General features: G+C 35.1%; 1 protein-coding gene across 1 annotated transcript; it reads left to right on the forward strand.

The window, feature by feature from the left end:
* The first annotated feature begins 3,741 nt into the window (after nucleotides 1-3,741).
* On the forward strand, nucleotides 3,742-13,426 carry CTLA4 (cytotoxic T-lymphocyte associated protein 4). The gene is made up of 5 exons (XM_053696903.1): nucleotides 3,742-3,766; nucleotides 3,868-4,041; nucleotides 8,375-8,716; nucleotides 9,616-9,755; nucleotides 13,331-13,426. Exons 1-5 carry the CDS (start codon nucleotides 3,742-3,744, stop codon nucleotides 13,424-13,426), a joined length of 777 nt encoding a protein of 258 aa, XP_053552878.1.
* The last annotated feature ends 1,004 nt before the right edge of the window (nucleotides 13,427-14,430 follow it).

Raw genomic sequence — 14,430 nt, forward strand, 5'->3', positions numbered from 1 at the left:
GTTAAAAATTACTTGGAAAAGGAAGAAATTCTCACCTTATCACGAAAAGATCAACCAGTGAGGTTCAGGGGTACAGTGTTACAATTCTACACCGACTTGGCCCCTAGGACCCTACAAAGAAGACGGGAATTGGCACCTTTGACAAAGCTTCTGCGTGACAAAAGAATCCTGTACAGGTGGGGATTCCCTTTCCACCTATATGTACTACGTGATACCAGAAGATTGGTATGCAGGAAAATATCAGATGTTCCAGAATTTTGCAGAGGCCTAAATCTTGATCCTCCGGATTTCCCACCATCTGATACCCAACTACACCCTTCCAGGAGACAGGAGAAAAGGCAACAACCTGAAAAATGGTCACCAGCACCAACAAGACCTATCAAAAAATCCACTAACTCAGGAGCCCCACCAGAAAAAAGGAAGGCAATTTATTCCACTGCAGTTGAAGGAACTTGAAATTCTGAGAAATAACCCTGGAGATTTGAGTCAACCTTCCTGATTATGAAGGGTAACAGTCCCGTAAAGTATAGTTTTGACTTTAATAGTTTATATGTTTGAGACTCAAAAGTTTACACTACAATGTTACTACTCTCTCCCACAGAAGCAGGTAACGGTGAAAGTTTGAATGTTAAGGGGTTTAGTATTTTACCTAGTACAGAATATATGGGCATCTACCTTACATTTAGATATGGAAAAGTTATGGTGGAAGATGAGAGGGAGGGGGGGAAAGGGGAAAAAAAAAAAAGAGTACAGAGAGAGACAGCCCCTAGTTTTATATGATTAAGTAACAAAATACACTGCAAATTGTTCTAATCTAGCCTGATCCCCTTTTGAATTTGGATCAATATGGTCCAATGTCTTCTCTCCGGAGATAGGAGAGGCGCTGATTCATTGTTTTTGTTTGAGATATGTGTGTTGTATTTTTGTTTTTATTTTTGTTTGAATTTTTATGTGAATTTCCTACGAAGTTTGTATAAATTACAAGTTGAACGTTATAACAGAAGAATAATATTGTTCAGAGCTGGATGTTATATGAGACACTTTTCAGTGAAATCAATTAGTCTAATTGCCAATGACTGCCCCAAATAGAACACTTAAATTTATTACACAAAACGTTAGGGGTTTAAACTCTCCAATTAAAAGATCTGTAGCCATGTCAGACTTTTATAAAAGAAAAGGTGATGTCCTATTTCTACAAGAGACGCACTTTAAAAGTTCACAAGAACCACGTTATATGAGCTCACAGTACAATTGGCATTTCCATAGTTCTGGCATTTCAAAGAAATGCGGAGTGAGCATTCTGATGCACAAATCTATACCCTTTCATCATATTCAAACACATAATGACACTGAAGGCCGTTTCTTAGGGGTTTTTGGACTGCTATATGGTAGGCCAGTAACTTTAATTAATGTCTATGCGCCCAATACCCATCAACTACCCTTTTACAAAAAGACATTTAGACGTATACTGGACATAGCTAAAGGGCTAGTTTTTATTGGGGGTGACCTTAACATACCTATACATTCAGAGGTGGACAGCTCCAACCCGAACCGCAGCACATCTAGGCGTACACTTAAATATTTATGGAAACTGATGCACGATTATAATCTGTATGACACTTGGAGATTACATAACCCGGACAAGAGGGAATACACCTTTTTCTCTTCTCCAAATAGGACATATAGCCGTCTCGACTATCTGCTTACTAACCAGATAGGTCTGGAACACATTATGAAAGCAGGGATCATGCACACAGTGTGGTCAGATCACTCAGCAGTATTCTTTGACATTTCATGGCCCCATACCCCAGTTGCCCCGTATATATGGAACATGGATGACTCCTTACTAAGAGAAGAAATACAATTAACTAAAACACAAGAAACATTGCAAGAATATTTTACTTTTAACTCAACTGATAATATGGACCCTATTACTGTTTGGGAAGCACACAAGTGCTTCATGAGAGGGGAATTCATTAAAAGAAAAGCACAATTTAAAAAAATAGCAAGACAGAAATATCTAGATCTTACCTCAAAACTTTCAGTTTTAGAACATAAACATAGACAAAACCAGGAGGACCAATCCGTACAACTGTCACTCCAAAACACTAGAAAGGCCCTTCATGACTTACTATTACAGGAACATGCAGCCACCACTTTCTATGAAGGCAATAGGGCAGGCAAACTACTAGCGAGGACTCTTAAACTTAAAAAATTTAAATCTTTTGTACATGAAATAAAAACAGCTAAAAACAAAAAGGTACACTCTACTAAAGACATTCTCACACAATTCGAGCAGTACTATACACAGCTCTATAATATCTCTGATACCATAGATAGGCCCAGGGAGGTCCCAGACCTACAAAACTATTTGAGGGAAATCCCGCTTCCTATGCTAAACGAAGATCAAGCAGCAGACTTGGAAGCCCCGTTCACCCCGGAAGAGGTGAAGGCGGCGATTTATGATCTCAATGCAGGGAAAAGCCCCGGTCCAGATGGCTTCTCCGTCTCATACTATAAAACTCTTGCCCCATTGCTAATCCCCCACCTATTAGAGATGTTTAACAAAGTTAATGTCCACAGCCCATTTCCACCAAACATGCTAGAAGCCCACATAACAGTAGTTCCAAAGCCAGGGAAGCCCTCAGATGAACCTCAAAGTTATAGGCCAATCTCCCTTTTAAATGTGGACGTAAAATTATATGCAAAGATTCTAGCCCAACGACTTAATAAAATTCTCCCAAAACTTATACACACAAATCAAGTAGGCTTTATCCCCCATAGAGAGGCGAGAGACAATACCATTAAAATTTTGAATCTGATGGAATATGCACAAACACGTAACATCCCAGCTGTTTTTTTGGCCATGGATGCGGAAAAGGCCTTTGATCGGCTAAACTGATCATTCCTAAAAAGTACATTGATAAGATTTGGCATGAGTGAAAGCTTTATAAACAAAATATTTACACTATATAACGCCCCCACAGCTAAAATTAAATTAAATGACTCCCTTTCCAACAAGATATGGATCAATAACGGAACCAGACAGGGCTGTCCGCTGTCGCCCATTTTATTTGTGCTGACAATTGAAACTCTCGCAGCAGCGATTAGACACAACCCGAATATAAAAGGTATTACGGTACAAGATACCCAATACAAACAGGCATTATATGCCGATGACCTCATATTATCACTTACATCCCCATTACAATCCATAGCAGTATTAAGAGCCGAGTTGGATATATATAGTAAATTCTCTGGGTTCAAAATCAACCCCACGAAATCAGAAATGTTAGGAATACACACCCCTGAAACAGACATGCAAGAAATAGCACAAAAATATCACTATCGCATACAAAACTCATCTATAAAATACTTAGGGGTTCAGATATCACATAATCAGCAGCTTTTGTTCCAACAAAATTTCCAACATCTCCTGGGAGAATTCCAACAAGAATTAAATAGTTGGGAAAATAAAAGTTTATCCTGGATGGGAAGGATGGAAGCACTTAAAATGACTAGTTTACCAAAAATTCTTTATAAATTTCAAACACTCCCCATCCCAGTCCCACAATCATACCTGAATACCTTGCAAACCATGTTTAATTCATATATTTGGCAAAATAAAAGGCCACGTATAGCCAAAAAGATTATGTATCGAAATAGGAAAAATGGCGGACTAAGCGTTAACTTATTACAGACAAGCAGCTGTTCTTACCCGAGTTATAGACTGGTGTAAACATGGGGAACATAAGGAATGGGTCAGGTTGGAGCAACAGTTAGCTAACAGCCCTAACCTAGGTGGGATTTGCTGGACCACTAAGATACACAGAGATATTAGCAAAACACCTCCCTATATTTTGACAGAGACATTAAAAGTATGGGACAATACCATTAATAAGAACACGGGTATCTCCACAAATCCCTCTCCACTTACACCGATACTCAATAACCCTGAGATTCCTATAGGTCGTCAACCTACGAAGGAGTCCTCATTCACCATTAACTCACTTATCACTATTTACACACTTGTACGTGAAGGCAAGTTAAAGTCAGAGGAGGAAGTGATAGAATTGACTCCCCTTTTAGCAAATGATTGGTACAGTAGACAACAACTGTCGCATTTTATATTTAGCAACCCTCAGAAACCCAAATTACTTAGACCCCCCACTATGTTTGAGAGCACCTGGCTCTCACAATTCCCTACTAGAGGAGGTCTATCACTGTTATACCGCTTATTAATAACCTACCAGTCTAGATCACTACCAGCCTACTGTAAGGCATGGGAAACCGAATTACAGAGAGAAATCTCACCTAGTGAATGGGAAAAAATCTTTATAAATATGGGAAGGACTTCTCCTTCGATATCTATTACTGAAATGAATGTGAAATTATTGTATAGATGGTATCTAACCCCACTTAGGCTCTCAAAAATATATGCTAACGTAGAGAATGTATGCTGGAGAGGCTGTGGTGAAGTAGGATCTATGTCCCACATATGGTGGAAATGTCCGTATATCCGGAAATTTTGGATGGACATTGATAAAGAAATAGAAAAGTGTATATCCTATAAGATGGGGATGGATCCACTGTTTTTTCTGTTTAATTCCCCCCCTAAACTGAAATGTAAACTGAGATTGAAATTAGTAAATGTTATGATAAATGGGGCTAAACAACTGATACCACGATTGTGGAAGAAACAGCGGGTCCCTACAGTATCTGAATGGAAAGAACATATTACACATCTACTGTCACTAGAGAGGTATCACTATGGTCAATCACAACAACTAGACTTTTATGGTAATATGAAATTCCTTTGGGAGGACTACTTGGCATCCCACTGAACAAGTGTTTTATGTTTTCAATGAAAAAGACGAATTGTAATAGAATTATGATGTCCAGCTTGTACTCACTGTTTTATACTGTGTTTTTTTATTTGAGATTGTTCTGTATTTACTATACTATCAACAATAAATGAAATTTGAAAAAAAAAAAATGCAAGGGTTTTAACAAATATGGTTACAACATAAGTAAATAACAGTTCTACACATAAGAATTCTGTTTGACAATACATAAAAAAAACAAAGGTCAGGGATGAACTAGATACATTCCCAATGTTTACAATGAGTTGTGTACATACATTCATATATTTGGCATATCAAGATAACCAGGATTTAAGTATTTACTGATACTAGCTGGAATGCAAGGACTTAAACAAGGATAGAAAAAGATTAGATTGAGAAAAAAATAAACAGACACTCTCAGAACTAGCTATATTTTATGGCCCCATTAACCAGAGTGGCCCTCCTGACTAATAATGCCCACATACAAATTAACCCATTCAGACCTCACAAGGCACTGCAAAAAACAGAGACAGATATTGCTTATTATTTTTAACAGTGCTAACATTTTCAGAGCAAGGCTTGCTGCGCCTGTCTATGTGTGGCGAGTTGAAAATGGAGTAAAATTTCACAATTTTTGCTGTGTAAGACCTTGTGCTGAATATGTGATACTGATTTGCGACGCAGTTCTTTGTTAGCTTATGGGAGTAACAATTGCGGGCGATGGGTGAAATATACGTGCCGTATTTATATGCAGTGCCGTATATGTGATAGCAAAAGCGCGTAAAAAGCCGGCGACACTGCATATGTAATCTTGCCCTATATCGTTTGCATGCAACTGCTAGCGCGCTACTCGTAATCTGGCCCATAATTGGAAGATTTGCCATAAGATACAGACCCCCTTTTACATCGTAATATAAATAAGAGGAAAAAAAATGGAAGATGAAGAAGGCAATCTCAACTTATCTTTCATAAATGATAAGAAAAAAACAGAAGGGAAATACAGAAATCTGTTTCCCCCTCATTAATCCATGTTATTAAGAGAGATGAGGCGGGTTTCACTTATCCATAAGGAACTTTGAAAGCATGTAGCATTAACTTTTCAATAGGAAGAGTAGCTGAATTTACTTCACAGTTTGCTAGAGTAGGTGGAAGTTAGGCTCAAATTATACTTTCTAAAGGATGATTAACTCAAGCACATAAGTGAGAAAGACAGAGAAAAACCTGTAGAATAATGCTAAAATAATAACCATCAGAATCCTACAAAATATGAAATCTTACTACAATTACTATGTATTAAAGGGACAGTCGACTCCAAATATTTTATTGTTTTAAATAATAGATAATCTCTTTATTGCCCATTTCCCAGTTTTGCACAACCGACACGGTTTTATTAATATCCTTTTTACCTCTGTGATTACCTTGTATTTAAACCTCTACAGGCTGAGATAAGGGGCTATTTACACACTTGCATTTTAGCCTATTAGTTCTGGTTTCTGCAAAACTCCATGGAAGTGAGCACAATATTATCTATATGACACACATAAATTAGTAGTGTCTTACTGTTAAAAGCTAATAAACATGCATGAGATAAAAGGCCACTGTGGTGGCTTACAGACAGGCAGACATTTAGAGGTTTAAACTGTATAAAATATATTAATATAACAATGTTGAATGTGTATAAAGTTGGGGAATGGGTAATAAATGGATTATCTATCTTTTTAAGCAATACAAATTGTGGAGTAAACTGTTCCTTTAACATGATTTAAATATGTTACTAGCTTTTTGGTTGACTTCCATTCCTGAAACTTCATGAATCTCTTTAAGATAAAAGATACATAAGGGTTAATTTTACATTATTTAATATGGTTCCTAGAATAAAATCAGCAACTTAGAAGTGGTGTGAAACAAACTTTATTTTCCGTTCTCTTATAGTTTTGTTTTGGCCACACACAAGTTCTTTGTGGTTTTCTGAACACGTAAGTACTACAACCCACTGTTTTCCTTTCTCGTAAACCCAAAACAAAACCAATCTGTACCTTTTAGGTTTGGCCTCTGCCAGTCTGAGGTTATATATGTTGAGTCTGTGGGACCTTTTTCAGAATTCATAGTTGCAGTGTTCTTAAATACATACTAGTCATAGATAGGACTCTATAGGCTAAATAATTCAATTTTGAATATAAAAAAAATTAAAGAGAGATACAAATACTTAGGCAATAAGGGATAAATACAGGCACACAGACAGACATATTCTTCTGCTCTGTATTGTCCCTTGCCAGTGGATCATGACAACACTATTCTTCATCTTCATCTTCTGCCTGTTTTCAAGAGTTTCAGAAGGTAGGTAGACATATTTTTCTTTTATCTTATTTATAAAAGAACCAACACAATATATTGTATTTGCCCAACTTGAGCAATTTAAAAATGTTTTTTATTTTTCCATTTTCCTGACATATAATTGATAGTCTCATTCCAAGTTGGAACCATTCATATTCAATTTGCATCTTTAAGTTTGTTTTATAGTGTATCAGGGTGTCTTTAGAACGTGTGGGGCATGCATGGGTATTAAGATGGCAATATCATCATTCAGGACAGGTGGCAATAATAATAATTGTTAGAGTAAGTTATTCATTCAACTCCAGTGCAAAATGCATCATAATTCAATGAAACACCTACATCTCTCAGAAGCATACTAGTTATAAAGTAGTGCAATTTATTTTACTTAGAATTATAAAGAAAATATCTAACATCTAGCTATCAAATAAGCTTCAATCTTATACTAACTTGCCTTTGAATATTGCTCTAGGTATTATTTTTTTTTACTATTTAACACTGTAACATAAAAAACATAGCAGAAAAAAAAAATGAAAATTAGTTAATGCAACTCCTCTTAAACTGACTTTCATATGTAACAAAAAAAACTAAATAACCAAACCATTAATATACTTCTCCACTAGTTTAAGACATCTTAACACCAGTGAGGTAGTTTGCTAAATGAGAACGTTATCCTTATGCAGAAATCTAACAATCTTGTCTAAATATACCTATTATTTGGAACTCTGCTAGTATTCAAGGATAGTACAACTGTAAACACCTATATATAGTGCAAGGTAAATGTATATATTTCTAATAATGAAAAACAATCAATAAGAATCACTAGTGTCCCTCTTTATCTTAATTTATTCTAGTATACATTTTCATTATTCACTGTTTACATGTTGCTGCATAATTGGATACAACTATGAAGAGTTTCTATTAAGGTACACAAATACATCATGTTTATTTAGTTAAATACATATCATGTATGTTAAGGAAAGAAAATACAACTTCACAGGGAACATACCTTTTTGATATATTTACAATGGCATATGAATACATTTGTTAATTTATTTTATATGTTTTTACAGTGTTTGATCTTTGTCTCTAAAGATGATTTTAAGTTTTTATTAGAAATGGAAATTAAGTTCATGGTGTTTTGGAAAGTTTAGTTTTGGTATTTAAAGCATAATGATCCTTCTGTAAATATTTCACAGGTATAAAGGTGACACATTCAGTCTTAGCCAGACATGGAAATGCTACTTTGGTCTGTGGCTATAAGGTCCTCGGCAAAGTGGAGGAAATACGTTTCAGTTTGCTTAAAATAGCAAATAATCAAATCACAGAAATCTGTGCTGCCTCTTATTCAAAAAAATATGAGCCGTTTGTGACTGGTGATGACATCCTTTGTAAGGGGATTCCAGGTCCCAGTAATGTAACTCTACAAATATCAGGCCTACAAACACCAGGCTATGGAATTTACTCTTACAAGATAGAAGTCATGTACCCTCCTCCATATCGAACTATGAAGGGCAACGCAACTTTCATTTATGTTCCTGGTAAGACATTGCACTATTGCTTATTTGCTAAGTATTCTTTTTTTAAGGAACTAGTGATGTTCATTTCAGTTATTCAAGTGCCATAACCTAATTTCTGTTTAATATCAGAACACTGGGCAAGGGATATTTTTTTTAACAATATTGCACCACAAACCTAAATATGAGCACAGTTTATATACTAGCATTAACTGAAAATCTAATGACACCACAAAACATCTAAATCTAGACAACAATACATTATTTATTAATAATATAATACTAATAATAAAATAAGGGCATAACTGAATAACACAGAACAAAGTTAAGGATTCAATAAGATGTATGGAGTTAAAAATGCAGGGCAATAAACTAAGAGACTGTTATATGTATGCTGAAATATTGCATGATTTGCATACAATCTGGCAACGTAAACAAACACTTCAGTCATTCCATTGCCATTCTATTCTCTGCTGCTAGAGATTAGTAGTGCAGAACAATAAGATCAACAGGACATTAAAGGGACACTTAAGTCAAAATAAACTTTTATGCTTCCGAAAGAGCAGTAATTTTAAGATACTTTCCAATTTACTTCTATTATCAAGTTTTACACAGTCGTTTTATATCAACACTTTTTGGGGAACAAGCTCCTTCTAAGCATGTGTACAATTTCACAGGGCATACGTATACTAGTCTGTGATTGGCTGATGTCTGTCACATGATAAAAGGGGCTGGAAAACGGGAGAGTAATTAAATTTGCCCGGAAAACAATCTACTGCTTGTTTGAACTTCAGAGTAGGTGTTATTGCATTGTCTTTTTATTATGCATGTGTTACTTATGCAATTCTACTGTATTTAGTGGTCCTTTGAAATACTCAGACAACCAAACTGATATCTAATTTTCACATCCTATGTTTTACCAGATGCCCTTCCAGAGGCACAGAAAGCAGTTGATCCTGTTGAATCAGTCAAGTCTGACCTGTATAAATGGGTTCTCCTTGCCATCTGCTTGGGTATACTATTTTACAGTATAGTGGTTACCAGTGTTTTGCTTTTTAGTAAGGTAAAGTATGTCATCAATATACCTGACTCATCCAGATGTTAATTAAGAAGAACAAATGTGTTTTAGGTAATGGTTGCATAACTTATAGCACTAGAAAGGGTCATTTACTGATTGCAACATATACTCTTTCAAAACCATCATATCAATTTTTTTATGATTATGGGGACACCACCCCAATCAGGCTTACAATCAAACTTTTATATATTATGATGTTGAATATTTAGGTAGCACACTAAAAGCTTTTGTATGTGTCCTTTTAAAGGGAAATGTCACCAGAATTTCTGCATGACTTTTTTAGAGAGTAAAGTTTAACTATAAGCAGTATCTTCTCTCCCACAAAGATAAATCATTGCAAAATGGTAAACACATTCCTGTACAAGTACTGGGAAAAAAGATAGTAAATTGAAAGCAATATTAGCCAAACTAATCCAGTTGCAGAACTATTTTATGATTTTAAAAGATTTGAAGGATAATCAGGTTTCCAAAATAACTTTAAAAAAACATATAAACCCTTGTATCAGATCATACACAACTCCTCTCTTGGACAATTTATTCCCTCAATAACATTATAAAATCGATTATTTACATCTATACAGCTGCTTCCTGCTTATTCAAGATATTCAAAACGATAAGGGATTGTTTGCATTACTGAATACATGTAGATTTAATGAACACCTAGGGGCCCATTTATCAAGCTCCATATGGAGCTTGAAGGGCCGTGTTTCTGGCGAGCCTTCAGACTCGCCAGAAACACCAGTTATGAAGCAGCGGTCTAAAGACCGCTTCTCAATAACCCATCCGCCTGCTCTGAGGAGGCGGACAGAACTTGCGAGAAATCAACCCAATCAAATACGATCGGGTTGATTGACACCCCCTGCTAGCGGCCGATTGGCCGCAAATCTGCAGGGGGCGGCGTTGCACCAGCAGTTCACAAGAACTGCTGGTGCAATGCTGAATGCGGAGAGCATATTGCTCTCCGCATTCAGCGATGTCTGTAGGACATGATCCGCTGATCTGATCATGTCAGACAGGCATTTAATAAATAGGCCCCATGAACTTCTTTGAAACTTTGATGCAACAAAAGAAAATCTAGTTAGTTATTGATGCTTTTAATAGGCAACTTTTAAATATGTTTATATTTCAAATAATAATAATCTGATATATTTGCCTTATCTAGTAATCAATGTTACATTTAAAGTGTTTATGAAAACTCAAAATAAACCCAACACCATGTGTGATTTAGGAATAATTTAAATTCCTATGTTCCTTACATAAAAGAAAAATATTCTTCTTATTTTAAAGGGACATTAAACACTAAATACATGCTAGATAGGATGATGCATTCAAAGAAAAGATTAGTCCATGACTAACATGTAGATGTATTTTTTAAAGTTTCATTAGTTGTTTAAAAAGTGACAAAATAAGTTTTAGTGTCTATAAAACACTGGGAGCTGCCATGTTGTAACTTGTGTTACCTTCTCTGCTGTGGCCAATTAGGGACAGTTATACATAGGTCATTAGAGTGTGCAGCCAATAGTTGTGCTGGATTTAACTGTTCTGCACTTCCATTTCTAACAGGAACTGAAAAGCTCACAATTTCAGAATGGAATTACAGGCAAAAAATTACAGAAAATAAATAATGAAAGTATATTGCAGAGTTGTTTTATATATACAATTTATCATTTTATATTACCATCTCAAAGTGTTTAATGTCCCTTTAAAATATATATTTATATATATTTCACAAGTGTATGTGTGTCTATATATGTGTATATATGTGTATATATGTGTGCACATATATTTATACATATGAACACATAAATCCACATGTACACACATATATAGACATGTATATTTACACACACACACATTATATATATATATATATATATATATATATATATATATATATATATATATATATATATATATATATGCCATATCCCTTTTAAACTTTTTTAAAAAGATTTTATTAATAATACTATGATACATTTTTTTATTATAAAGTGCATATATGCGTGTAAAATACTTTATTTTAATGTGTTCTGATGTGTTTTTTGCAACTTTTTTAACCCTTGCAGTTTACTTCAGATCTGAAGTCACGCTAAATATTCTAGCCCAGTTTCTGCTTTCACTCGAGTGCAAACTATAACTTTCAACTTGTAATGCCAGAGCAACTTAGCACAGTTGCGATATTCATTGAAAATATAGGCTGCACTCAAGCCAAGTCAGCCTTGCTAACCCTTCTCTCGTTAACGCTCTTTACCATAGATTTGTAAATTGTAATATCAAAGTCAGACGCTAATGTTAACTTGGCTCAGCAATATTGGTTATTGCACCAGTGCTATCATTAGCGCACCACTTGTAATCTGGCCCTTAAAGAGAAACAACTTTACAGCTGAATAGATTGCTGCTACTTACTAGAGAGGTGTATAATGTAGGCATAGACCATACCAGAGATAAAGTAATTAATAGAAAATAAATAGTAAAAAAAAGCATTATTGTTTCAAATTTACTGCAACAACCATTTCAATCCACTATTTACATTTTGTTATGTACTTTTCACTGCGCAAACTGTGATCAGCCAGAAGTGAAATGTATTTTATTATTGCAATATAACACTTTTTGAAGGCTCTTAATTACGACATAAAAAAAGAAAGTAGCTAAGCTTAAAGGGACTTAAAATTAAACTTTCATGATTCGGAATGAGTATGCAATTTTAAACAAATTTCAAGTTTACTTCTGTTATCAAATTTGATTAGTTATCTTGGTATCTTTTATTGAAGAGTAAAACTAGGGAGGCTCATAAGAGCTCAGGAGTGTGTACGTGTCTTTAGTACTCTATGGCACAAGGCGCTAGCGACACACTGGCAACATTATCTGATTGGTTGTGCATACTGTCCCTCACGGAGACATGGACCAATCAGATAATGCAAAAAGGCCGAGGGCAGATACGCTCCAGAGAGCTCTGTTCTAATCAGAGCCTCGGGCGCCGCAACCGCCTTTGGGAACCTAACAATGGGTCCCTACCCCCACTACGTGCTTTTGCAAGTTCTCGGACAGAATTGGCCGAAAACCTTTAAAAGCACATCATAGGAAGTGGGACCCATGGTTCGGCTCCCAAAGGCGGTTGCGGCTCCCGAGGCTCTGATTAGAACAGAGTGCTCTAGATTGTATCTGTCCTCAGCCATTATTGCATTATCTGATTGGTCCGTGTGTCAGTGACGCATCGGAGGCACAACCAATCAGATAATGTTGCAGGAATGCCAGTGTGTCGCTAGCGCCTAGTCTCTATGTCAGCAGTGTTTTGCAACATTGTGTAACAAAGCTACAAATAATGTTGCAAAACACTGCTGCCATAGAGTACTAAAGACACGTGCACACTCCTGAGCTCTTATGGAAAGCTGTTAAAAACTGCATGCTCTATCCGAATCATGAAAGTTTAATTTTGACTTTACTGTTCCATTAAGAAATGATGTGTTTATTGTGATAAAGTTGTAACCAGTTCAAATTGTTACTATTGCTGTGTAACCGTAATTTGTAAATACAACATTTTTTTTTAAATTTCTTTACAGCTAAGAAAGAAGAAGTGGAACATTGGACTTTATGAAAAGATGGTTGAAGGAAGCCAAGAGAAACACATTCCTCCCTATTTCATACGTGTTGACTGATGATCAAAATGCAAATAACTGTTTCAAAACGGGACCTGATGTTTTTTGCCCTGCATGTGAAATATATGAAGGCAGCCCTGGAAACCAGCCCATCCTGCTATTTTATTATATACAAAGTGATATCAGGGATTGTTTGCATCACTGAATAGATGTAGATTTAATGAACACCTGGACTTCTTTGAAAAGTAAATCTGGTTAGTTATTGATGCTTTTAATAGGCAACTTTAAAATATGTTTATATTTCAAAGAATAATATTCTTATATATTTGCCTGATCTGGTAATCAATTTTACATTTAAAGTGTTTATGGAAACTCAAAATAAACCCAACACCAAGTTAGAACAGCTGTGCTAAACTCAAAGTGATTTAGGAATAATTTAAATTCCTATGTTCTATCTATCTATCTATCTATCTATCTATCTATCTATCTATCTATCTGTGTGTATATATATATATATATATATATATATATATATATATATATATATATATATATATATATATATATATATATATATATATATATATATATATATATATATATATATATATATATATATATATATATATATATATATACTGTGTATATATACACCAATATCTTTTAAAATAAAAGGACATTTTTTTTCTCTATGGAAAAAATAGGAACTTAAAGTATTCCCATTACAACACATTAAAAATGATATTGCATGTTTCAAGGTATTTGACTGGGAAAGGTTCAAAAGTGTACATAAATATGTCCATATATGTTTGTGTGCATGTGCATATTTACACATATGAACACATAAATACTCATATACACATATATAGAATAGTAGGGACATATGCTTTGGAGTCAGCAAATTTCTGGAGCACTATATGGCAGCTGTTTTGCAATAATATTATCCATTTGCAAGAACACTAGAGGGCAGCACTATTTCCTGCCATGTAGTGCTCCAGATGCCAACCTAGGTATCTCTTCAACAAAGAATACCATAGGAACAAAGCATATTTGATAATAAAAGT

The sequence above is a fragment of the Bombina bombina genome, unplaced genomic scaffold (genome assembly GCF_027579735.1).
Source record: "Bombina bombina isolate aBomBom1 unplaced genomic scaffold, aBomBom1.pri scaffold_537, whole genome shotgun sequence".
In the NCBI taxonomy this organism is placed as follows: Eukaryota; Metazoa; Chordata; class Amphibia; order Anura; family Bombinatoridae; genus Bombina; species Bombina bombina.